The sequence below is a fragment of the Cynoglossus semilaevis genome, chromosome 10 (genome assembly GCF_000523025.1).
Source record: "Cynoglossus semilaevis isolate Cse_v1.0 chromosome 10, Cse_v1.0, whole genome shotgun sequence".
Lineage (NCBI taxonomy): Eukaryota > Metazoa > Chordata > Actinopteri > Pleuronectiformes > Cynoglossidae > Cynoglossus > Cynoglossus semilaevis.
This window is the reverse complement of record NC_024316.1, coordinates 8757256-8783653: the sequence shown is the minus strand read 5'-3', so window position 1 is coordinate 8783653 and position 26398 is coordinate 8757256. Positions and strand designations below refer to the sequence as shown.

At 38.0% G+C, this 26398-nt stretch overlaps 4 protein-coding genes across 6 annotated transcripts in view; 2 read left to right on the top strand and 2 right to left on the bottom strand.

Moving 5' to 3' along the window:
• The window catches only part of tmem240a (transmembrane protein 240a), a 16042-nt gene extending 14731 nt beyond the window's left edge, over positions 1 to 1311 (bottom strand). The window contains exon 1 of the mRNA XM_008318600.3: positions 192 to 1311. Coding sequence (XP_008316822.1) covers positions 192 to 248 — 57 coding nt within the window. The 5' untranslated portion in view covers positions 249 to 1311. The remainder of the gene's footprint in view (positions 1 to 191) is intronic.
• Positions 1312 to 4223: 2912 nt separating this feature from the next.
• Positions 4224 to 9238, top strand: otud3 (OTU deubiquitinase 3). Of its 3 annotated transcripts, XM_025059491.1 has the most exons (9): positions 4248 to 4373; positions 4996 to 5258; positions 5362 to 5592; positions 5991 to 6139; positions 6548 to 6660; positions 6759 to 6881; positions 7155 to 7287; positions 7441 to 7628; positions 7791 to 9238. In XM_025059491.1, exons 3-9 carry the CDS (start codon positions 5387 to 5389, stop codon positions 7953 to 7955), a joined length of 1077 nt encoding a protein of 358 aa, XP_024915259.1. In that variant the 5' UTR covers positions 4248 to 4373; positions 4996 to 5258; positions 5362 to 5386; the 3' UTR covers positions 7956 to 9238. The 3 variants fall into 3 exon arrangements, with proteins under 3 accessions (XP_008316825.1, XP_008316823.1, XP_024915259.1); XM_008318603.3 differs by lacking the exon at positions 4996 to 5258 and having other exon boundaries at positions 4224 to 4373; positions 7155 to 7278; XM_008318601.3 differs by lacking the exon at positions 4996 to 5258 and having other exon boundaries at positions 4224 to 4373.
• Positions 9239 to 11024: 1786 nt separating this feature from the next.
• Positions 11025 to 13125, bottom strand: bcas2 (BCAS2 pre-mRNA processing factor). The gene is made up of 7 exons (XM_008318605.3): positions 12911 to 13125; positions 12707 to 12799; positions 12551 to 12621; positions 12110 to 12271; positions 11973 to 12023; positions 11809 to 11889; positions 11025 to 11720 (listed from the first exon to the last, which is right to left on the bottom strand). The coding sequence occupies exons 1-7, from the start codon at positions 13001 to 13003 to the stop codon at positions 11594 to 11596; spliced, it is 678 nt and encodes a 225-aa protein (XP_008316827.1). The 5' UTR covers positions 13004 to 13125; the 3' UTR covers positions 11025 to 11593.
• Positions 13126 to 15369: 2244 nt separating this feature from the next.
• The window catches only part of trim33 (tripartite motif containing 33), a 20964-nt gene continuing 9935 nt past the window's right edge, over positions 15370 to 26398 (top strand). The window contains 9 exon segments of the mRNA XM_025059081.1: positions 15370 to 16271; positions 22344 to 22462; positions 22922 to 23075; positions 23326 to 23458; positions 23717 to 23833; positions 23977 to 24091; positions 24613 to 24759; positions 25854 to 25971; positions 26137 to 26398. The exon segment at positions 26137 to 26398 is cut by the window's right edge and continues 292 nt beyond it. Coding sequence (XP_024914849.1) covers positions 15548 to 16271; positions 22344 to 22462; positions 22922 to 23075; positions 23326 to 23458; positions 23717 to 23833; positions 23977 to 24091; positions 24613 to 24759; positions 25854 to 25971; positions 26137 to 26398 — 1889 coding nt within the window. The 5' untranslated portion in view covers positions 15370 to 15547.

The window sequence follows — 26398 nt, the reverse complement described above, 5'->3', positions numbered from 1 at the left end:
GACAGCAGGTAATGATAGGTGGAATAACCTACTTCCACATGTCAATGATAGGCCTGCTGTTGCTGATGCTGGTGGAGGTGGTCACTGGCACATTTTTATGGCACATTTATAACAATCTGATTCAATATTGGCCTCAGTGAGTGAAGTGGAAAAACCACAGTGTGGCTGAGGGAGGTGATGTGATGTCTTACCATTACAACTGAAGCACCAAGAATCATAAAAATCATGGTGGTTGTGATCATATGCATCAAAACTTGCTTCCAAACTGGCAGCCGTCCTGTAGCACGGGTTTGTGCGTTTTTGGTTTTATTTTTTTTAATGATCTTTTTCACCCGCGGCGGTGGGTAAAAGGCTGCAGGGCTCTGGGCGCTCTGTCCCGGCAGCAGCAGCTCATGGAGCCGCCCGGCCGCTCCTGGCTCCCCGTGCTTGCTTTCACGCTGCCCGGTCTCTCCCCACCTCTCCCGTCCGCCCTCTTGCACTCGTCCAGCCGTTCACTGCCAGCCCTTACTGCGCCCTCTCCATCCAAGGGTCCCCCCACCCACCCCACGCTGTATCGGATGCGGCTGTCGCTGGTTCCAAGGAGGCAGTCTTCTCCTAATTACCGATGCAAAAGTGATCCGTACCTCCAAGCGCCTTTTAGCATCTATCCCGCGTTAGAAACCCATGAAGAAGATAAGACACGACACGAGCATCCCTTTTTCCAATCCTCCAAAAACTAAAAGATGCTGCCTCCGTATCCTTAAGTTATTCCACACCGGCGCTGCGCTTTAGCTCTACCGGCCAATTCTGTCCTCCATCGGCAGAAACGGTCGATGGTTTCTCGCCTGGACGTTTCAGAGAGCTGCAGCAACTCCTCTCACGGCCGTCGCCCTCGCCTTTCTCGGTACACCTGATAACATCGACATGAGGTCCAGATTGCTCCGGTATTCGGAACTAGACCCACCCTAGCACCCTAACCGAGTCAGGCACAGCAACGGCAGCTGCATCAACGAACGCCCGAAACCCAGGCACGCGTGATTATCCCATCCTGCTGGCTTCCAGCAGCTACACGAGCTCCCACTCCCACCCGTGGTACATATGCGCGTGTCTGAGCGCGCACACGCGTGTGAGAGATAGAGAAAGTGTGAGTGAGAGAGATGGAGAGTGAGAGTGGACAGGGCTACTGGCTTGTTATTTATAGTGAAGACCTGCAGATACACTGGAGCAGAGACTACGGCGCTCTCCATGAGGATCCAACCTGCTCTGGGTTCAGAGGCCTAACCGGCTATTCTGGTTCGAACTCTTCATCGAAAATATCCCTTAACCCTGATTATAATAAGGAATTGCTCAACCCTGACATTATCCTCAGCCTAAATAGAACACATCCTAAAATTAATTTTAACCAAAGCCAAAGCTACCTACAGCAGACTGTATACACCTTAAATAGACCCGTGTCCACGTCTACACACTGATTCTGTGCAGTCTCTGTTGCATTTTTAATGCTCAAAGACAGTCCCAAATATAAATTTTACATATGACCCTTTTTTTAAATGACCTATGACCTCTGTTTAAACAAGCAGAGATTCCATGACTACAACGCTACACTATAGGCACACTGAAGCAGAAACACTGTGGGCTGTGGGACCATCACAGGATAATCCACATATGTGATTTATACACTGGATTCCCTACCTGACTCAATTCCCTTCATTATTTTGGCTCTGCACCAGCACTGGAAGGCTGTAGACTCTGGCCTGTGGCTTTGTATTATGTGATGTGCGCCCAAGGACATATTGGCACACAACCTAAAGTATAATCCCTAATATTGGTTGAAAACAATCCCCTCTACCCACTGAACCCCAACACACTTTACCTCATAAGGACAGCAGCACCGTGCAGGTCGACTTTGATTTTTAAAAAAGTGATTTGACATTTGGGTTCTGTTATTTGTTGGGGGAGGTCTTTTAATTTATTGTTAAAAAAAATTAATAAAAATAGTTTTTAAAAGTTCTCCTATGTATTTAAATTTGTCTTTAAATTAAACATCACTGTGTACGTACACTGTGTCAGTACCATTGAACAGCACCCATGGAAACTGATTTATAATCCTTTTTAAATCTCTGTTGAGATGTTGTCATTACTACTAAATGTAAAACACTGAAACAAATAGCAGCAACTCCTCCAATGCTATTCTGTATTTTTTAGGGTGTAAAATCCAAGAACATCTGCTGTTGTCACTATTCCGACCTCACTCAGTGAAGCAGTGCAGCTCAGCAGGATACCAGTGGAGAAGGCTCTAATTAAATAATCATCAGGGGGTAGAATGGTGTCGATGCAAACTTATTTTGTTTTTAAAATGCACAGTCCTAATAATCAACACCCTTGTATAGGTGCACGTTGCAACTATATTGGTTCACATACAGGGCCAGTTTAGATTTGATTAAAGAGCACGTATAGCCATTCCTGGACAAAACAGTGCTCCTTACAAATCAAAACTCATTCTGTGACAATGTTGGCCAACTAAACACATGGGAATGTTGGCTGGGTAAAAGATGTAATGAGGTCTGCAGAGATATTACCAGGAAAAAAAAGGAAATTATTGCAGTCTTATAGGCATTCGTTTTTAAGATAGTTCTTTTGTTTACACGTACAAATTAAGATTTTTTAGTTAGATATTAAGATTTTTAATGTCAAATTGCATAAGATAATACACATTTCTGGTAAAATATCAAACTATAAAACCTTTCTAGAAATGCAAAATGTACTTAAACCACCCTGTTTCATGTAAACAATGGAATTTTGTATTTGGGTCAAGTACCAGAAAATCTAGCATATCTATATATCAATAATATTATTTATATGCAAGGGCTAGAAGGGCCAAATGACAAAAATCTTTAAAAATGTTTCCACATATTACTGCAGGGTTAATTTTATTGATGAATGCAGTAAAGGTCCCATTTGCTGAATGGTCTCTCTTTGAAAGACTTTCCCCCTGAAGATCAATGAAGTAAAACTAATTCTAATTGTGTAATCTCTCAGACCTTATACATTCAATAAAATAGTATAAACTGCTGTGTAAACAAGAAACACTGAATGAAAAAAATGTTTACCAGAGACAACTCAACAACTGTGTCTTAGCCAAGATGACTATTTGGAGTGTTAACAACATCTTAGGTTGTTGGTGAGACTAAAATGCCTGTATTTCTTTTAGAAAAGAACTCCAAATATAAATCTAACATTGTAATCTCAGTGTAAATAACCTGTCTTCTACATAACTATTCATTCCATCATTGGCTCCAAAGACTAAAACACTTTCTGCAACATAACCATTTAGCAGCGTGCTATATAACTGTGCCTAGTCTCCTGGAAACAACAACCAGCCATAACCATTCCAAGTAACACTGAACCTCATTGACCTTAAGGACACACACAAACATATTGTACATGTACTGTGTGATATGCTATCCACGCTTCACTGATTACTCTATTCCACTCAGGTGACTGATGCTGATGGCTGCACATGCACGATAACCTTCAGGCCATTGCATCTGCTCACATATAATGCCATCGCTCACTGACTTCAGTAATAAACCACATGGCAACCTATATCTGCAGATGTGTGCTTATATATTTTTTTATTATATTATTATTCTTTAGTTCTGTGAAAAACTCTTACTGCTTACTCTTGTTTTCTGATGCAGTTGAACGTTTCTGGGCGTTGTTTTCTTTATTTTCCGTTGCTTTGTCTCAGTGCATCTGCTGGTCCTTTACACATCGCACACACCAACTGCATGAAGCCATCTGAAGGAACTGGTAGTGTGTGAATTGGGGAAGGAGATGGTGGTGAAGGAATTTTTAGATGTGAAATTTTTTTTCGAAAGTTTTTACTGTTGCCTCCTACTTTCGCCTGAGTCACTGTCTGGAATACAAAAATGACTCAGAGCTGCCCTAGTCATCCCAGAGTCTAAAAATTATCTCATAGATACAATTAATAGAGAAAAATAGTTTGACAGGTCTTGAATAGATTAGATAGATAGATAGATAGATAGATAGATAGATAGATAGATAGATAGATAGATAGATAGATAGATAGGTGCTAAGTAAAGGTAGGACGTAAATAAATACTGTAAAACAAGTCATTGTTTCTGTGGAACCTATGTTGATGCGTGTTGGTAAAACGTTACATTTCTATCAGTCTAATGGTCTATGAAACTACCAGATAATAATCCCAAGGGAACTGCTTAAGTTTGCCTCATTTCGCTGACCGTACAAATGGACGCACGTACGTGACGTACACGGAAGTACACTTGTAAACAATTCCGACACTATATTACGACTCAGCAATAGACTAGAAACGAAATAGAGACGTCACTCGTCGGACACAGCATTTAAAGGTAAACAAAGAAGTTATTAAGTTAATATTTGTCATTGTGTTTTACTTGTTGTTGCTGTTTGCGACAACATACTACTTATTAGGCAATATCAAGCCGCACAGGCTAGTTAGCCAGCTAGCCTGTTATAAACGTGAAGCCAACCACATTTGTATACGTATGAATTAATGCTATTAAAGTGTTAGTGTTGTTGTTCATTTAAAAGAAGTCGAGATGTTTTGTTATGAATTAAATAAAACTTAACATTTGATATTGTGCTTTAAATGTTACCTGGGAAGGAAGACACAGCAAACCGTAGTATATTATTTATCACATTTGATCATAATGAATTGGATATAGTTCAAAGAAAGACCTGCCACTTGTCACCAATACACAACAAATAGACATTAAGGCAACTGTACAATGGTGATGTGTTAAAATAAAGCATCTGTATTTTATGTGTGCACACCAAGAACAAATAAATAGCACATTTAATATTTAGGGAAACGTTAGAAAATTAATTTGATTTTCACCTAGAAAAATAAAAACTTACATATTCTCAATAATATATTATGCTGTGTTGTATCTGATTTTGTGTGGTTACATTATCCAACTTTAACATTATTTGTGCTTGTTTCTGCCACAGCGTAGCTAGTGTGAGCCTAGAGAGAGAGAGGTTGGAAAATTTGTAAGGTAGAAGAATGAAGGTCCGCAGCATCGTCCAAAAGAGACTGAGTCTTCAATGGAAGTGTGACAGAGAAAGAAAAGGAAGAGGCTTTTATAACAATTCTTCATTTATTTTAATAACAGATCACCAGTAAAGTTGAGAACATATGTATTTAAAAAAGTTGTTTTGTATTAATATCAGTCTTTATTTAGCCATTCCTGACCAAAGATGTTGAATACATGGTATCCATCAGTCATTGCAAAAACACATAAGATATTAATCATAAGTACAGCAATACTTGCACTTGTGCAAGGATCAATTCATGCTGATATGATGGTGTTGCAGGTGAGCAGGAACAGCTTCAGCCATTATGTCCAGGAAACAGACCACAAAACCTGTGCGGAGTAACAAAAAGATTGATATGGAACGCAAGAGAGATGAGCGGGCAGCCCGACGGGCCATCGCTAAAGACCGTAAGAACCGCCCCCAGGATGGTGATGATGGAGCAGAGTTTGTAAGTTTCTCCAATCAGCTGCAAGCCCTGGGGCTAAAGCTCAGGGAAGTCCCAGGAGATGGGTAAGAGGGAGAAAAAAAATCATGTGGCATTTAGTTATATGTGAATTGTCTCTAATATTACTTCACTATTAATTTAACAAGATTTGCAGAAATATCTGTTTCAGCTGACAGCAATTCTTCATTAATTGCAGTAAACAGGATGGTTATATATCATCCTGTATATGATCCTATGTTCATGTCTCCTCTGCCTCACATGTATTATTAACCAGACTATGCAGCATATTTATAACTGCTTGGCTGCTGTGTAGTAAAGACAATATTTTCCTTACTACAGAAAGGAAAAGGCATTTAACATGTGTTTTCCTAACCCTAAATAAGCAATGAATAAGACAAACATATTTTTTATTGCATCTGATGCCAGATGCAGCTTGATTTGTTTGCGTTTTCTCCTCATACAGAAACTGCCTGTTCAGAGCTTTGGGTGACCAGTTAGAAGGTCACTCTCGAGGTCACCTGCGGCTTCGCCATGAGACTGTGCAGTTCATGACGTCTCATCGACAAGACTTTGAACCCTTTGTCGAGGACGACGTGCCTTTCACACAGCACTGTAAGAGAAGGATTAATAAAACAGATTTAACACTAAATAAGAAAAATCAATTGGGCATACAAATCATACCTTTATTTAATTTTAACTCACGCTGACCAGGTTTGACCACGCAGCAGTTGATAAGAATAGAAATTATGTACTGACCCCTGGTGGTCATCATTTCTGATTGCAGTCAGAATTGACGGTAAGAAATAAAGGAATCCAACGTACTTTGCAGAATAAGTTAAAAATTTAAAAATACTATTGTGATACATAATATTGAATGTCTGGATTTATCTCCTTTTCAGTGTATGTACTATTCCCTACATTTCTTGTGGACTTATTTGCCATAATGACATGCACAATAAAAGGTGTGTGAATAACATTTGTTCCATCAATGATAAAATCCCTCTTTTTTGCTTGCTCTAGTGTCAAACCTCTCACAGCCTGGTACCTTTGCTGGCAATGATGCTATTGTAGCATTTGCTCGCAGTCAACAGGTGAAGGTGGTCATTCATCAGCTGAACACACCACTGTGGGAGGTACGGACTAATGAAAAGCTTTAAGATGATAACACATTTTCATGAACTATTGCTCAGTGAGAGCAGAACATAGTCATTATTTTGTGTTTTTCACGTAGATAAATGGTGTAGAGAAGCAAGTGTGCAGAGAGCTTCACATTGCCTATCGCTACGGTGATCATTATGACAGTGTGAGGCGGGTCGGAGACAACTCAGAGAGTCCTGCTCAGCTCCGTATAGAGGTTTGCAACTGCTACACTTTAAATCAAGTGCATTGTAAAGCCTTACAAAAAGAAGCCTTTGTGGGCAGATGCTTGTACAGAGTAGGCCACATGATGTTAATCACAGGTAGCTAATTTTCCCCCCAGATCATTATTCTGTCAGTGACCTGCATAGAGTTTTTATGACATTATGTTCTGTTAAGCAGTAAAGCTCACTTTTTTTAATTAGCCATGTGACACAAATTTATCAAAAGCTAGTTATGAAGCCAAATATGTTTCTGGTGATGTTGACAGAATTTGCAGAACCCAAGAAGCCAGCAGCGTGAGTTTGGAGACGGTCAGATGGACAGACAGAAAACCCCTTCTCCCACAGCCTCGGAGGAGGACAGTGTGATCCTGAGCTCTCTGAAGAATCGAGGTATCCAGGGTCAGTGCTCATGATCTGGACTGTCCCAGCAAAACAAAAATGAGAAACTTGTTTCAAGATTTCACAGGCTTTATATTTGAAAGCCTATTGAGAGGTTTACGTTTGCGTTTAGGTTTGCGTTAGTTGGATTGAACTGTATGTTTTCTGTCCTAGGAGATGAAGAGAACCTGCTTCAGCTGAGTGCAGCAACCATCAATGCTGAGTGGCTTGTTGGCTCCATCCTGGGTCAGGCCTGCCAGGGCCAGTGTCCCTCTGAATCCTGCTTAGCCTGCAGAGCTGCGACCTCAAACTGCAGTGAGCAAAAGGAGTCATCAGAGGGCAGCAACATTCAAAAAGCTAAGGTGAAGTTAATGGAGGACCATTTCATTTACCAAATTGCAAGGCTGGTTGCTATTCAATCCACAACATATCTTTAAAACAAAGTGCAGTCCATCTAGTTTTTCTAATCTAGTTCTCATTGGAAAGTACCTTTAAAACAGGTTTTATGCTTACATCACCTGCAGGTATCCAACAAGCAGAGGAAGGAGCAGCAGAGGCTAGAGAAAAAGAAGCGTCAGGAGGAGAGGCATCGGCAGAAGTTCATCCAGAGCAAAGGAAACCAGGACCAGAACCAGAACCTGACGGAGGACGTCACTTTAGTACGAGCTCTGAACACACTGAGTATATAGACTGGAGCATGGCCAAAAAGATTGCCTGCTGTATCTTTAGCTGCTGGTGGCTGATGCTGTCCACGGTTTTGCACATAGTCAGATTGAATTCAGTCACAATGGATGACTGGTCCTAAAGATAAGCCTATAGTTTTTTGCAAAAAAGAGTAAAACGGTGCCTGGAAACTGTGTGTGTGGAGTCTGAGTGTGTATGTGTGAAAGAAAGAGAGAGAGAAAGAGAGAGTGACAGTGACAGCGTGTGACTTTTAATAGTGTTGTTGTTAGCACTTCAATGCCTGCTCGGTATTGGTAAACATACAGTATTTAGAAACTTCCAAGAGCTGGTCTGTGCTGGACATCTGACTTTACCCAACAACAACTACCATGTACATGATGTCATACAGCTGCAGTGGATATTTTCAACAACGTTCATTAGAGAACGGTTGTTTTTGTTCACCTAATCTTATTTGTAGATGGAAGTGAGGAAGGAGCTGCAGCCTTTGAATAATTGTTATGCACACTGTCAGAGGATTGTGTCAGTATAAATCCAATAAATCATTTACTGTACATGTCCATCAGGTTGTGTATTTTATACCTTAGTGTATTGTTTCTTTTGTTTATCCACCTTTCTCTCGTAGATGTTTTTAAAATATTACCATTTAAAAGGTTTAGATTGGTTAGGGTTTTGACAATGTTATGCTACTTCAACCATACAGCTGGTTGAATTTCAAGTACTGAGTGACTACCATCTCAGCTGAAGCTAATGCTGCAGGATGCTGCGCTAAATGTTGTTCAGTTCAATAATTAAATGGCTGATTTTCATGCTTATCAACCCGCGCTGTGGTGTCACTGCCATGCTTCGCTTTCTGAATGCTTTGCAGACTTCTGCCAAACAAAACCAGATTTTTGTCTTGAGTTTTTTGCAGAGTTACGTGAGTGTCTATGCCATCAGAAATTAAACTGTTTAAGAGAAGAAGGTAAAGTCAGAGATCCTCTGAGAGGAGGTGTCTAGGTGCACTTTTTGAAGAAAAATATTTGGTTAAAAGTAACCAAAATGGACAAAAATAATCAGTTTTTCCTTTTGGGTAAACAAAATGCCTCAATCTGATTTCTTTTGTTTGTTTAACGTGAATGTTTATTATACTAGCAGTGCTAGATTATGCTAAATTTTACACCTTGTGTTAAGTGTGCCAAGGTTTAAATCAAATACCACGATGAGTGATTTTTAAAAAAAACACAACAAAAACACTGCATAACAATTACAAGGCATTTAATTAAAGGCTGTTTATTCTGATGAACAAGAACCAGGGTTCATGTGTCATTGTTTGCCTTCATTGTGTAACATATTCTGTTACTATTGACAGGACCATGGTGACCTGTGAGAGGCACGTTTCTGTTCTGATGTTTAAATAACTCCAGCTTCTGTCTTTGTTAATAGGTGGCACACATTTTACTGTTTGACTCTCTGTTACTATTTCAATCAGATGTTTGATTGTGCTTCTCTGGTTGATTCACACATTTGTATTTTCAGTCTACTTAAAACAGTTTAAAGATCCAGTTGCAATTCTTTGCAGCATCATTATCAAATTTGTCTTTATTTCTGACTAAAGTTGAGAATTTTAGAGACAAAATTGAGTTTTCTCTCCTAGAGAAAAACGTTTTAAAACATGACTATAGTTTATCTTTTTTTGTCAGCTATACTTTAGTTACCTTTGCACATTTTTTGTTTAATCTTTTCGGCCAACTGAATATAAATATTGTGTGAGATTATTGTGCAAATAGTAGCAATCAGTAGTACTCTTATTCTTAAATGTCCAACTTAAGCATGATCTTTTTTTTTTTAAATTACAAACAAATTAAATAATTAAATGTTTTTAAGAGCAAAATATTTTTGGCATTTAGTCACATGCCAAGAAGTTTGGTGGAAAGTAATCCCCGGGCCAGGGGTTTTCCCACTGCCTTAAAGGGTTATGGGCCTGGAGTGGGTGGCGTTACAACCTGGACAGTTCACCAGTCCAACATAGGACCACAGCCAAAGACAAACATTCACCTTCACAGTACAGTAGAGCCAGATACAATTTACTGAAAGTGTTAGTTTCATTCTAATGGGGTGTTAAATCACAATCACATGAAGTGCATTTTTTTTATTTCATGTATCTGAACTGTGCGTCTAATTGAACACACAAACTAGTATCTGTTTAGATAGTGTAATTTGAATGTAATAACACACAATGTGCACATCATTTCCTAAAATATTTGCATGAAATGACACACTGGGATCATTAGCATCTAATTAAACATTTAAATTCACATGTAATTGTACATACACATGTGCATCAAATAAAAAAGAAATTAGCATCTAATTACAGGGAATTTGCATCACATTCAAAGTTGCATCTAATTTCACATCAGTCGTACTTGGAGAAAGGTCTTGGTACAGTGACTTCTTGTTTGCACAGACCAAGCCTTTAGTGAATATATTGTACCTTCCATGTCCAAACCTGTGACTAGTGTTATACCTAAATTCTATTCTGTGCCATTTGACTTGTACTGTAACTCATGTAGTCAGTGGAAAAACACTGAACTGACCAGCCTGACCTCATGTGTGCCTCCCATTGATGGGAGATGCTACTCATTATCTGTTCTCTGGTTCCTGGAAGACCTTGACAATTGTTTGGACATACTCCCTGTTTCTGAGTTTCTGTTAGACCTGATAACCTCACAAGTGGAGAACTGGCCCCCACATATTTTTGTACACACACACAAAAGTATCCAACATAAAATAAATGTAACGGGCGTTCTCGTATAGACAAGTGCTTGCGTTGTTCTCCCTAAGACCTGGAGCTTCATTAAAGCTCTGATAACAACTTTCAATTAACTCTTTAAAATGAATGTTGTTAATTTTCCATTCTATTCTTTATTCCAAGGTGAATGTTGACAAAAATGCAGAAACATTAGTTATCCCACTGACTGAGGTAATCAGATTAATCTTCACCAATTAGGTAGCATAATTAACTCGTTCATTTGACGGCCCAAGTATAGAGTTTTTTTCATGCTTATTTGGAGGTAACAAACAAATTAAACACAAAAAAATGTACAAAAGTTTATTTTATAAAAACAATTCCCAGTTGATGTACAATGAACTTAATCATTCCTCCACAGACTATGACGTATTTACATTGTGAAAAGGAAATTAGGGGAAAACCTTTAGTGGACTTAGTTTTACAGCAGTTTGACTAGAGATTACTCTTATCAGATTATCCTGCTTCTGCTAAACAAGATCTTCACTGTTTTCACCCGACACAACTTCATTGAATGGAATACACAATAAGACACAATAAGAAAATGTAAAACAAATTACAATCTTAGGCCTGAAGTTACCACAGTCAATAGGTGAACAAACTAAAAAAAAAGTTTGAATGATTTTAGAGATTTTAGAAGAAACACTGTTTGTACAGTGGAACAAATATGTGGTAAAATCAGAGAACAGCTACTCAAACGTTCTGAAAGACAAACTAATGGGTTATGGTATTTCACATTATATCTCCAACACACAGGCAACTTGACCACATCTCAGTTAAGTGAAGTCGGATAAACGTGTGACACTTGTGTGACTAAAGGATCCTGAGTTTTGCAGAGCAACGTTCAAAGTTGTTTTTTTAAAAGTCCTGTCTGATATTCTCCTTGTTCTCCTCTCCCTGCTGCTGTCTGAGCTGAGTGACCTCATTCTCCAGCTGCACGATGGCTCGCTCAATCTCATAGTTCTTACTAACCAGAGACACCCAGCTGTTGAAGGGCAGATCAGGATGTTAGGTCAAATTGATACAATACTTGAAACAGTTTTAATGTATCCTGCCATAAACGGTCAACATACTTGGACTCCAGCTCTCGCAGTTTTCCTCCTCCTGCCAACTGGTCGTTCTTCCGTTGCCAGTTGATGTCCTGAATTTGCTTCCTGTGTGCCGAGAAGGTTTCACGCTACTTGTGTGTGAAAACCAACACAAAAATGTATCATAAAAAGTACAAGTCATTTCTCACCTGAATTTCTGGAGTTCTTTCTGTGCCATCTCAATCATGAAGGCCAGGTTACTACAGCAAAGGTATTATGTAAAATGTCAGACATATTGAGACTTTTTCTTTGAAATCATCTGCATTTACAGACTGCCATCACTTACTCATTGTATACTTTCCATGCATTGGTTCCATATTGTGACATCAGATCCAGATTCTCAATACGAACCGCCTGGTGCTCCAGCTGGGCCATCGAGTTGTTGACACACTCCTGCCAAGCTGTGATGTCGTTCTTCTGCCCTGCTGAAGGTGCAGGAAGCTCATATCTAAACACGGAGGAAAACGAATGATCAACATTTAGAGTGAGAGAAAACTTAATGATTTTATACAAAAGCATCTTATTCCACATGAATGGAAAATATTGTCACACATTTATCTGTGATGTATTGTTATTACGTAAACTGTCGCTATTGGCATTCAATACAAATATTATATACTAATATAGTTATTAGTATATAGTTAGTTATTATAAACTAAAGGCTATTTAAGATTTGCCGACTTAGAACTAAAGGCTATTTAAGATTTGCCGACATTTTAAGGCTTACCTCTTCATGCTGAGGAGATCCATGGGCTGCCGGGTTGCAAGGCGTTCAAATTCATTCCTCATGATGTCAGTCTGAAGTTTAAAAACGAAGACATTCTTGCTATTTTGCTTATAATTGTCAAAACCTTAAGAGATGTTACATATATGTTGGGGTTACCTCAAAAGCAGAGAAGTCAGGTGTAGGCAGGTAGCTCAGGTAATTCTTGGTTGGTCTGTATCGTCTGGTTTCTTCTTCAACCAGCGCTGCTGCCTACAGTAGAAACGAGTCAAGAACGAATAAGGAATTTTGCCATAATTCTAAGAGTAGCTCGGTAACGTGAGCTAAGCCTGATCTGATTCCAGGTTTTCCTACTAAACTCACCGCTTCTCGGACTCCAGTTGCATCGTAACCTTGGTCAAAATATGGTAGCGCGTCAACAAAAACATCACCCGCTACCGAGGCCGTTCCTGCCATGTTTATAGTTAAGTCTTTGAAGAGAGACCACTGAAACGTTCTTTCATTGAAACGCCACAACGCATACGACACAAACAATTTCCGGTTCCGGACAACGTGACCTTCGAAAAAAAGAGCTGAAGTCGTGTATGTTCTGACATCTAGTGGAGTGGAGTTTAATTACTACTGATTTTATTCGATTTCATTCATTAGTCAAAAGAACGAGGGACGTATAGATTTTCAATAAACGTTCTAATCTTCTAATCTGTGATTAAAGTCAGAACTAATGTACAAATTCACGCGTACGTGAAAATACAGATTTGGAGGGGATTAAAGGCAATTCTAAGTTTAATTATATAATTCAGAGATTCTAACTTAAACAATTTATTTAAACATTGCAGATACAATGTTGAATATAAACGTGTGATGAATTGTTGGTAAATATTGATATTTTTAATCTAAAAATGGAGGTAAAATAAATGCCACTGTTTCAACTGGCTAGCTTAGCTAGTGGTCCAAAATGATTTGCTTATTTTTAAATGGCTGTTATTTATTTATTAGATAAATTTCTAATATTTTAATCCATCTCACTAAATATCTATTTCTGGGCTAACGTCTTAGTAATATTTGCAAAAGGCTATATTTCATTAAGTTCAACTATTGTTGGATTTTTTTTGCTATGTGTTGGATATTTTTAAATGTAATTCTGAGCTAATTTAGCTAATTAATAAAACGAATTTCAGGGGACAAGATCATGTATACCTGAAGGCTCCATAATCTCCTCACACTGTTTAATGGACAAATTATACTTCTTACTATGATTTTGTTAAAAGGGTTTCTCTGGTGCCCGAGCTTTAAATTCATGGTTCCGTCAGGACTCGTGTACATCACTGTTGACAATATGGACAAATCTCAGGACAGACTCAGCAAAGCCTCCAGTGCTTGGATACCAAGGCTTCTTATTGACTGTTGGCCTGTCAACTCTCCCTCTCCTCCATTCAGCTTTCATTAGACTAATTCATGCTGCTCTGACTGGATACTTTTTTGGTCTCTGTCAGCAGTCTTTTCAATTAAACGTAGCTTTTTACACTGTAATACAAATTTCTGTTCCAACAGGAAACCTGTGATCAAATGATGCATTTAAAAGTATTTTACTTAAGTATTGTCAGAAATACGTTACATTCAGTAATAATCTCCAGTAAGTAAAAAAATGTTTTTGTGTATTATACTCATATGTATGTAAATGCCAATTAAAACATGAGGTCAAACTTATCAAATTATCATTATCAAAAATGCGTTGTTGTTCATATTGACCTCAGGAATTATATTAAGTCGAAAGAAAAAACACAGTCTTAGTCAATAGTCAAAGTCAAAGTCAACTTTATTGTCAAAAATGCCATACATACAGGACATATGGCACAATGAAATTGCAGTCCTCTCGGTCCCACAGTGCAAAATGTAAGCTTGAATACTTAGCGTTACTCAGTTCTTTCAAGTCTTTGGGCTGAAACATTACGGCAAAACATTCCAATGTTACAGAAAAAACAATAAATGCTCATACCAGTTGTTTTTTTTTTGGGGGGGGGGTATTTTGTAGTAAATAAATAAAGTTTGTCATAGAAATTGTTACATAATTTAGAAAAATTAGAGCCAACAGAAGTGCTCTTTGATGGATTTATTCTAAATATCTTGGCCAAGAGAGCTGCTCCTAACCCCTGTCTAATACAGTTGTTAGAGACGACTGACCCCCTGTTTAGTAGGCTCTCTTTTATATGGTTTTACATGGTTACATCATAAACCGTCGTTAAATTTCAGTTCAACCAAAGGACACAATCATTAACCTTCCAAACTTCCTCTAGATTAGTAAGTCCCCTTTTTATGGTCACCAAAATCCATTACCTGGATTCCAACCTAGTCAAGAGGAACACACATTTCCTAAGATGTAAACTATTACAATTTATGACCACATGACCAAGAACTTGCAGACACTTCCTAGTAAACAATTAACTTTAAGCCATAATACTATAAGTTATATAGCCCACGTTTCTGATTCTCTTGCACACAATCAACACACTCTCTTTAAATTTTACTTTTTTAAAGTAAACTTCCTCTTAGATTAACAAAATGCAACAAAGATACTTGATATTTTAAATAACAGCTATAATTGCATTTGAAGTTTTGGGCAATGTTTCTTAAATTTCTATGCATGACAAATTCATTAAAATTTATCATCAAAAGAAAAAAGGAAAAAAATGGTTATGCGAAATGGTTGAATGGAACTGGAAACCTATAATCCTTTGTTCTTCCACATTTGTAAGGATTTTAGACGAAAGTTTATATTAGTTTGGCTTTTATGTACACTAACTGTGTTGTAGTATATATTTCATCAAACAAAAACACATTTCTGTGGCTTTTGGCAGACAGTTGGCATACAAAATACTGTTGTACAGTGAACATTCACAACACGTGAATACCCAGTTTTAATTAATATATGTATTGTAGTTCAAGGGGTAATTTCTTCTAGTTTTGAAATTCAAAAATTTAATTAAAATCCTGTGTTTCCACATGCCACAAAGCAAAATAGGCGCACAAAAGTCAAATAGGGCAGCTTTTTGTCTGACGTCACGACGTAGCCCTACGTACGCCTGGCAGGGAAAGTACGCAAGACGTGCATCGGTTCAAAGAGGAAGGAAGATGGCGGACAACAAAGACGAGGAAGATTTGAAACCGTCCGCCAATTGGGACTCAGTACCTTTAACGCAGGATAACGAGAGGCCAGATGCAAAGGGGGAGAATGTACTATCACTTCTAGAGGCCAGCACGAAGGTCGATGAAGAAATGGAGTCTCATGAAAACACTAACGAGGCTCCGACACCCACCAACAACGAAAGAGACGCTAACGTTGGCGCGGCGGCGGCGGCTGCTGTTGCTAAAGCAGGAGGGGAAGCAAACGGCAGCGTTAGCATCGCTGTCAGCCCGGTGGAGGCTAACACGTCCAGCACGGAGCCGATGGAAGTCGAAGCTGTGACGGCCCGGGATGCTGCAGGGGAGGCTGGAGCTACTGCTGAAATGTCTCCACCGCCTACCGTTCCTGGGGCCACGCCGGTATCCACTCCCATTAATTTACTGGATACCTGCGCAGTGTGTAAACAAAGTCTCCAAAACCGAGACTGTGAACCCAAACTTCTGCCCTGCCTCCACTCGTTCTGCCTAAAGTGTATTCCTCAACCGGACAGACAGGTCAGCTTGCCAGTCCCTGGTCCACACGGACAAACCGAGACACACATAGGTGAGTTTTTAAGAATGGTTTTGTCTCTGAACAGCGACATCTGGGTATTAGTGCTACAGATTAGGCAAGAGATTAATAGTGAACATAACCACTAATTGAATAATGACAAGGGATCGTTAGCTAGACATGGTACGTTATGCACATATCTGTGATGTATGTCAGACAATCATAGCCTGCTACAACCTTGTGTCATTATGCAGGTATTTAGTGTTTACCATAGTGTCATAACAAAAACAACGAACCAAATGACAATGCTTGAATTAGTTTGTAGAAATCCAAAGAGTGATTGAGTGGATAGCTACATTTATGAGCTGCCAGTGTTTGGTGTAGTATGCTGTGCTGTGATATTTGGTAAAATATTTAACACGAGAAAAAGAAGAATTACCTATAACTTGACCCATAATCAGAGATTGCCACAGCAGTAATCCGCACAGTGATTTGGCACAGTTATTATGTGGGATGCTCATTCTGATGATAACCCCCAGGTTGGGAGTTAGGGTGGATTAAAACCAGCGATCTACTGCACAACAGACAATAAACATAACTGTTAGGCCTCCGTTCCCACAGTTGAATTTTTAATATGCTGTTTTTTGTCTTAATATTTGATTATATTACTATAACATGTTGACCTGCATTTTTATAATATCACTAATTCTCTTCTGAAGGGCCAGTAGCCAAACTGGAAAACTAAAGGCACCTTTATGTTGGGCAATAAACTTTGACGGCAATGATATGGTGAGAAAAGCATACTAGACACTTATTGTCACCGCTGATTGCACGGTTGACAATGTGTCAGTGGTAAAAGAAAGTTGTTTTCTTTTGGCTATTGTCTAGGAGGCTTCTGGAAACAAACAGTTACTTGTGGATAATAGACCCAGCATTTGGCAGTTTTGTTCAGAGGTTGTTGTGGTGGGAGGATTGGGGGTAAATATATCTATATCGATTTAGTGAGGTATATATCTATATTGATATATTGTAGTGAAGATTAGAGGATACTATCTGTTGTATATCCTTAACCTTAACCAAAACTTAATTTGAACAATGCAGTTGTGAAATTGTAGCTTTGTGAGAAGGCATGTGTAACGGTACACACAAGTCACAGTTCGGTACTTATCTCAGTATGGGGGTCACGGTTCGGTACGTTTTCGGTACGGATTCAGTACAATGGGGAAAGAAAGAAACAAAAACTCACACATGTAAAAGACTACCTTTTGTTCATTTATTTTGTACAGACATTAACTTACCACAAAACTAAAAACCTGTTAAAAGAAAAAAAAATGAATAAAACATAAAAAATTAGGATTAGCATTAGAAGGGTTATCATACCATTCATTAATTTTGTTCATACAAAATAAACTGAGGTAGTCAGGAAGCAACTGGCAACTTTGATAACTTCATTATAAGAAACTAACATTTGTAACTAACAATGTTGTATTACACAGAACAATGTAAACAGTGAACATACTCTCACATTAGCAATATTTCTATACTGGCACAAGTCAAACAAAATATTTCAAATAATAACAAAAATGAAAATCTTTTGAAAATATTACAAAATAAATAATGATGTTACTCCAGGCTGGGTCTAATACAAAATAAAAGGCAGCGTTTAGGTTCATTACTGCGACCTGGATTAAAATGAGGATACAATATATACATATAATAAATACATATACCATTACACCCCTATTAAGTATATTTAGCCAGTCAGACTTGTTATTTGCACAATATAAGATTCTGTGGGTGGAGGCTAAATGACAGTGTCAAAAAAACACAAAAGCGCAATGATAGGTGTGTATTGGCAAGAATCTGGCGATTCGGTGTGTGTGGGCGTGTGTTGGTATTTTTTAATATACAAGTCTTTGCTGCTTTGCAGAATGTTTTGTGGCTAAAATTGTGTTTTTACCCTCTATTATTTATTTGTGCATTTTTGAATCTTCTCACCTCCAGTTCTGAATATGTAATAAGCAGGGATGCACCGAATATTTGGGCACCGAAAATTCTTTTAGAATATAGAAAGACTTTTTTATCACCAAAACAAAACTGCCGAAACAGGTAGTTATGATAATGCAAGTAAAAACCGTAGCCAGCGTGAGCTTGTCTAAAAGTGCCAAGAGAGAGACCAATGGGTAGCTTTTTGCAAAATGTGTAATGCTAAAATCTTAAGAGGGGGTGCATCTGCAAAGAATATCTCCACGTGTGGTTTAATTTATTACCTGAAATCCAAACACCCTGATCACTGTGCTGAATGCTGAAGGAAAGCCTTTTTGCGCAAAAGCAAGTCTTGGCTGCGTATGTCGCAGACCCACCAGCTCCCCGCAACGATCACTTCACACCAGTGGGCGTTAATAGAGAACATTCTCTCTCTTATTCCCGTTTGAGCAGCTAACTAAAGAGGCCAGCTTCCCCAATGCATATGTAACTGATGTTATTCCTTTAATCACAGTACTAAAGCATCTTCTAAGCAAAGAGGTTGAGACGGACCACGCAGTGAAAACAATGAAAAGTTCACTTATAGAGTCTGTCAGCACGCGTTTCTCTGAGATCTATTTGGATCCACTGCACTACGTCGCGACTGTACTTGATCCGTGTAAGTAAGATCATTGCTTGGATGCAGGAACAAAGCAGCGTGCACAAGAAATGATCCAGCATTTGACTTAAATGGTCTTTGTGTTTTTATGAGAGAACATATTTAATTTTCCAGTCTTTCAGCATACTAATAGGCCTGTACATTATCATTTACATATAAGTGGGGTCAAGTGTAACATTTTATTTTATTTTATATTGTGCATTGTTGGAATATGCTAAATAAATATTTTAATAATTGTGTAATTGTTTTATTCTTTGAAACATGAAGAGGTTATGTTGTGAATGTTTCAAATGAAAATAATTAGAAACAGTGTTGTATAAATAAATAAAATTATAGTATAATAAAAAATAAATAAATAGAAACAGTGACTATTAGATGAAAAAGTGCTTGATTTCATATGCAGCAGAGCCTGAAAAAAAAAACTTAGTATTGTGACAATCATCTTAATTTATTTGTGGCAGCCAATATGGTGATTATAATTTAATTGTGCAGCCTTAGTAGATGGAAATTTTTGCAAAGAAATCAGATGTGTACTTTTTAAAATAAATACAGTTTAAAATTGGAGGTATTTAAAATAATAAATCAATTTGTTTCCCCTTTCTAGTACAGTGTACAATATATATGTTTATATACATTTAAATAATAATATTGGAAGCTTCTGGCTTGGTAGTGGCAATTACCGGTTTAGTTTAACTATCAGTAAAGTTACTAGAGTGTCAGAGGATAAACAAACTCGCTTAAATGTTTACTAAGTACTGTCTTTGAAAGATGAATGTGTTACGTATGCAGTAATGACGTAGTATTTTGGAAAGGTAAATAATCAGATATATTGCAATAGCCATAGTGACCTGTCAGAGCTCATTCACAATTAGCGAACAGATTTACTGCAGCCAAAAGCAGTAGTGTATCCACAGCATCCTTTGAAAGCTGATCTGAGTATTGGCATTTAACACTAATAAGTGTCAAATTTCAAGTTCAGAGAAGGGACACGGTCATTTCTATAGTGACAGTCTCACATTGCAATATCTTTCTTGCATTTTAAAGCCATTTGTGTGAGGGTAACCTAATTTCTGCCCTTACTGCAAAGCTTAATAAATTAGTTAAGAGTTCTTGGCCACGCAGTTCAACATCACGTGGTCCAAAATCTGTCATCAGGTATCACATTAGTATTAGTCCAGAGAGAGAGGGAGAGAAAGAGATGCAGTCACATGGTTTGAATTTTATTTTAAATTAAATAATTTGCTCCTCAGGAAAGAAACTGAAATATTATCTTTAAAATTAGATTTTACAATTTCACTGGTTATGTGGTTATGGTGTGACTTAGCCCTACAATTTGAAATAGATGAAGGATAAAGTTTTCACTTTTTTTTTAATTCATTATTAGCTGCACAAAAGTTTATCCAAATGTTTTAATTCTCATGAAAAGCTTTTGATCTATGACAATTCAACCAAGTCTTAAGACTCAACATTAAGCTTAGGCAGTTAAACTTGCTCAGCCAGTAACCAGACCTAAATCAGTTACGACTAATGTAATTAAAATGAAAACAACAAAAAAAAAAACAACAAGTAGTACAAGAAGTACAATACTATCCAATCACGGTACAGAACCAGATATCATTTGTTTATTTCTGTGTGTGCAATTTTACACCTGTGTTCTCTGTTAGTATGTTTGTTATAAACACAATAAAACGCATAACATAACAGAGGCAGAGGTGTCAAATCAAAATCAAAAGTTGTGAGCCACAGAGGCTTAACTTTTATTAAAAAGCCTAACTGACAATGCTTTAACCAGCAAGAAAGAATTTAGAGAATTACAGACTTAAAACCTTTTTTGTGAGTAAAATACATTTAAAAAAATGTGAACATGCAAAATAAGAATACGTTTAACAAAGTAGAATATTTCAGTGACTCAGGATAACAAAATGAGTGGTTTAATTTCTAAACTTTTATTCGTCAGGTTTTAGGGTTGATAAGATGCTGCCTTAGCTGTGTGCTGCTGGACCCTCCTCATTCTGAGACAACTGGTCACACCCATCCACACCTCTTCATCACGTCCAGATTAGAGTTGAAGAATAAGAATTGTAAATTACTCACCACACATATTGACAGAATTTGACCACGTTTTGACCAATCCAGTAAATATTTTATACACCCTATACCATGCACTTTTATTTGAAGACAACTACATGCGCGCTAAGCTCTGTTGGACCATAGAAAATTAATGTGATGGCAGGATTCGGGCCTTAAATTTGACGTATCTGCCCCAGGGTATTTTCATTTGTATACTGATTCTAAATGCTCCCTATTTTGCAAATCAGAAGAATTTTGCACCACATTTGAAACTGAAACAAAGTTAATTATTCGGGTTAACCTGTTAACCAGCTTAGTTTTTGTCTTTTTTCAATTGTCTTACTCCCACCTGGTCTTCTGGCCAATAGTAAAGATTTGCACCTGGGAAAATCAGAAATATATATAAAAGAGAATTTTAAAAAAGTTAGAAAAATGTGAGAAAGTACAGGCAGGTGTTGCACTAGATGACCCACTCTCCTTATGCTTTTACTCACCCACAAAAATTGATGTTTTAAAAGTGGCTCGATACTCAAGCTTTGAGAAATGATCAAATTAGACAAACAGAGAAAAACCCAGTATTATTTCAAATTATTTTGTGTGTTTTTATATTGGTGTCTTTAAAGGATTTAAGGTAATTGACTTAGTGTTTGTGCAAATACATGTGTATTAGGGGTTTGTGTAGGTTTCTAAATACAATCCTAGTCCAGCTGCTTTCACAATCAATCACTCAGGATCTATGCAGCTGGGGCTCACACAAACTGGCTGTGTGCTGTTTAAGTCGGTGTAGACTGGATCAGACTGGCTCATACCAGTTCTTACCTCGGCTGGCTGGTAAGGGGGGGGGGGAAGGGGTTATGGGTTTATGAGACACAGGAGGGATAACATATTACACAAACTAAAACCTTTATATGAAGTTTAATCCTGTGCTTCATATTAATCCTAAGAAAATGAGTGGCAAATGTAATGTGCTAAAGTAATAATAGGTTGGAAATTTCAGCCTTAATTCTCCTAATTCCATTAAAATGTCCAACCTAATTGATTTAGTGAATCAGGCCTTGTGTCTTGGCCACTTGATTTAATATTTTAATAAAAATGCCAGGGATGATGAGATTGAATTTTCTGAGGATGAGTGCTAAATGAATTAGCCTCCCAGAAAGGGTGTTGATGTGGCTCAGGGCTTTGAGAATTTTTAATAACAAGAATTGATTTTTTTTAAGTAAAATAAAACAACCCTTGGAGGCACTTTAATATATTTTTTATGTGAAGCAAAGCATGAAGTCGCCTTAAGTTTATTATTACCTTTAGGCCCCTTAAGTTAAGTGTCATGTCTTTTAGCTTTTTTGTATTTAATTCTCAGATCAGGCACCAAAAATAACATTTTTGCCATTTTTGTCTTTCTGCCATGTTTTCAGTAAATATCATGCGGTGTACGGTGTGCCACCAGGACTGCAAACAGATTGATATCATTGACAATTACTTTGTCAAAGATACCACAGAGGCCACCAGCACATCTGATGAAAAGTCTGCACAGGTGAGTCAGAAAACCTTTTTGGGTTCTATTATTAACTATTGGCAAGCTACTAACATTTAGCAGTTTATCAATTTTTCTGTTACCTATTAATGTCATCATCACTGTGGCCTTAACAGGGTCATGGGCAGAAGAGTTACGAGTTACTAATAATATACAAATATTTAAGATGTTTGCAAGCGGCTAACTAGTGGTTAACAAGACCTCTCTTGCATGACGTGGTTTATACAATATATATAATATGCTTTTAATTAAAGAGAAACAGACAAGACAGGATTTTAAAGCAAATCTTACTTTATTGTCATTATAAAAACACAATGTTTAATTCTTTATTTTTATGAAATGAAGGTTATAATAAAATAAAGTACTGGCTTTAGTGCCAGGTCTGATTACCTTAAAGTTCTCATCATCCCATTCTCATGCAGTTCTGTCAGGTGCTGATTGATAAACTCTCTTTTTAAGGTGTGCACAAGTTGTGAGGACAATGCTGGAACCATCGCTTTCTGCGTGCAGTGTGGAGAATGGCTGTGCAAGACCTGTGTAGAGGCCCATCAGAGGGTCAAAATCACCAAAGACCATAAGATTCACACTAAGGAGGATGCAGATGCTGCTTCTGGTAAGATCAATGATCCTCCAAATGGAAGACGTGAACCTTGAGGCTTGAGTAAAAAAAACTTTCAAAATCAGAATATCTCAGTGTGCACTGGGAATTGCATTCTGGATATTAGAATGTAGCCATGGTAACAGTGCAGCAGTGTCTCTTTGCTTGGTTGACTATACACACCCTAAACTTCTCACCAGTCTTTTCTTCTGTTTTAGTTTGAGAATGTTTTTTAAACACCTCGCTGCGTGTTCTCTGTTTACAGAATCTGCTGGTACAACAGGACAGAGGCCTGTTTTCTGTCCCGTCCACAAGCAGGAGACACTGAAGCTGTTCTGTGAGACCTGTGACACTTTGACCTGTAGGGACTGTCAGTTACTAGAGCACAAGGAGCACAGGTAATCAAGCCATCAATGACAATTCAATTATACTTATTTTTCTGGTCTCTGTCATTAGTGTGAAATAGTTGTTATTATGATAAAAAATAAATATTGGCTTTCCATAATGTCACCAACGTCCTTGGACAGCAATGTGATAGAAACAGAGCATTTCTGTAAGAAAGTTTTTATGTGCTGGCCACTCTTTTTTATACAAAGTCAAGTCTATCACAAGATATTCCCTTTTCTGTTGTTCTAGTTCTACCTTTCTCATTTTAGGTATCAGTTTTTGGAAGAGGCATTCCAGAACCAGAAAGGCATCATTGAGACCAGCATAGCAAAGCTACGAGAAAAGAAAAACTATGTTCATTACTGTGTCTCTCAGGTGCAGAACAGGTTGGTCAATTTTTTAAAGGATTTTAATCAGTATTTGTGTTTTAATAGCGATCCTAATTGTTTATTGACAAATGCCTCAGAATCCCAGTAGGGGCTTTTCTTAAATCTATTTGCCGTAAACTATGTTTTTGTTTTGTGTCCAGATTGAAGGAGCTCAATGAGACTCACAAAAAAGTGGAGCATGAAATCAAAATTGCAGTATTTACTCTTATAAATGAAATCAACAAGAAGGGCAAGGCTCTCCTGCAGCAGTTAGAGGTAAGAGGATATCACTGTGGGTCAGTCTGGCTGAGAAACTGATGTTGCCTGCAAAGTCTGCTACACTGAAGAAAAACATCTTTTTTTTAAGGATTTGAATTTTTTGTTTGTGTTGTTGCGTTTTTGGTTGGGATCCCTCAGTTATATTGGGACAAAGATTGGACTAACTACTAATCTGATTTTGTATTTTTCACATTGCAATCACTGTCCCATTTATGAGAAATGTAATTTAGTAATGTTCTGGACACCATTGTCTATATTAATCTCCCATCAATTTCTTTCTTTGCTGCATTTCTTTCCAATTTTGTATAAAACATGTTTTTAGAATTATATTTAACTCAGTTACTGTCCTATTAAGTTATGCATGTATGTTTTGTGCTGCAGTCTACATTTCATGGATTCTAACTACACATTTTTTAGCACTGTTGTCATCCTGTATAGTTTGAGTGCAATTGATTTTTTTCTGCTGAGATTCCTTAACTACCTGTAGTCTAACTAAAAACAATCTCCTTTCATTTTAGGGAGTAACTAAAGAGCGCAGTATGAGGCTCATAGCTCAGCATAAGGACACCACTCAACTGGCTCAACAGATCCACCACGTGCTCAACTTTTGTCACTGGGCCATCACAACAGGCAGCAGCACAGCACTGCTCTACAGCAAGAGGCTGGTATGTTTCACATCTGCTTTACATAATTAGTAATAGGACAGAGCTCAGGCCAAAGATGCTTTCTGGAGATGTCAAAAACAAATCGTTTCATTGACTATTACTTGACATACTTAACCTTTAAAGATGTGCTGCAATCTACATTGTAATGTTATAGTCTGCAAGTCATTATAGCTGTATTCATCACAGTGAAATTTAGTTTTATTGTTCACAATTTCCTTTTTTTTAAATTCTGGATGGGTGTCAGTTGGGTAAAGTGACCAAGCAAACATGTTCCCAAAATTGTATTTTTCACCTTCTCCTTAACTGAAAATTGTAGCTCATAGTTGCTTAGGTATACTATTTGTCTCACCAAGAATTGTAGGTCAACATAGCCGTGTGAAATTTGGGAGAGAAAATGGCTTCCAATCAATATTTGGTTTTTGTGAAAGTCCTGACCTTGGAGAATCACAATACACAGCTCAGAAAGGTGGCTGTCCACCAGCCAGCTGCATTTATTCTGTTCTGCTTTATACCAAACACTGCTGGAACACAGGTTTTTCTAGACAGGGATGTTTCAGAAAATTTGGGAAAAATGTTTTATTTTTTGTCCTTTTTCTATAGTCCACTGGGGTCCTGATAGAAATCATTATCCACCAACATTTCAAGAAACTAACGACCATGTGTGTTTTGTTTAGCAATGATTTACAGTTTCCACCATTTTCTGCTCAATTGTCTTGAAGGAGTTGACTAAAAAGGAACAATGTTATATGTGGTTGAATGGGGTGAAAACATACATTGAGTTTCAAATTAGTATGATGACATGACAGCCATTTATTTGCACACATATCTGCAGGGCACAAAGAAAATCTAAATTGTGAACTGACAGTGCTGGTTAATGTCAACTTTTATTAGTACTGCAATGATGTTTGGGTCTGTTATTGGCACTTACAACAGCGTTTCCATATTAATTAGACTTTTTCAAGGCAGTAAGTCATTAAAACAACTGAAAGATGGGAATGTTGATGTATTATTTCTTAAGGGTGTGTTTTATTCGTTTTCCTCGACAAGGCCAGGCTTACCAACCAAAGAACACACATCTTTGTTTGTATGTCTAGATCCTGTTTCAGCTTCGGCAGCTTTTCAAAGCTAGACTGGAGGCAGCTCCCCAGGCCAATGGAGGAGTACGCTTTTTCTGTGACCCAACGTTCTGGGCCAAAAATGTGGCAAATCTTGGTAAGAGTCAAACACTACCTGCATCTCAAATGCACAAAAAGAATAATTGATAAAAAGTGTTCCAAAGTTTGCACCATTTTGTCATGAGAAACATTTCCAGAAAAAGTTCTCAGTGGATAAAATGTTGTAATACTTTTATATTAATTGTTTTCCTTCTAATTGCAGGCAATTTGGTAATTGAGAAACCGGCCGCACCGGCTCAACCTCCTGGTGTATTGGTAGGTGGTCCGCCTGTTTCACCAGGCCAGGGTCATCCCAGCAAACATCCGGGACAGATTAACCTGGCCCAGCTGCGGCTGCAGCACATGCAGCAGGCAGTCTATGCCCAGAAGCAACAGCAGCAGCAGCAGCACCAACAGCACCAACAGATCCAGCAGCAGATGCGCATCGCCTCTCAAATGTCCCAACAGCACGCCCGACAAGGCGG

Excerpts from the sequence above, each read along its gene's own strand:
- otud3 (XM_008318601.3), top strand. The coding sequence starts at position 5,387 with ATGTCCAGGAAACAGACCACAAAACCTGTGCGGAGTAACAAAAAGATT. Across the intron at positions 6,882-7,154 it reads CTGCTCAGCTCCGTATAGAG|AATTTGCAGAACCCAAGAAG; the intron begins GTTTGCAACTGC and ends TGATGTTGACAG. Across the intron at positions 7,629-7,790 it reads GCAACATTCAAAAAGCTAAG|GTATCCAACAAGCAGAGGAA; the intron begins GTGAAGTTAATG and ends CATCACCTGCAG.
- bcas2 (XM_008318605.3), bottom strand. The coding sequence starts at position 13,003 with ATGGCAGGAACGGCCTCGGTAGCGGGTGATGTTTTTGTTGACGCGCTA. Across the intron at positions 12,622-12,706 it reads CTGACTTCTCTGCTTTTGAG|ACTGACATCATGAGGAATGA; the intron begins GTAACCCCAACA and ends TTTAAACTTCAG. Across the intron at positions 12,024-12,109 it reads GCATGGAAAGTATACAATGA|TAACCTGGCCTTCATGATTG; the intron begins GTAAGTGATGGC and ends CCTTTGCTGTAG.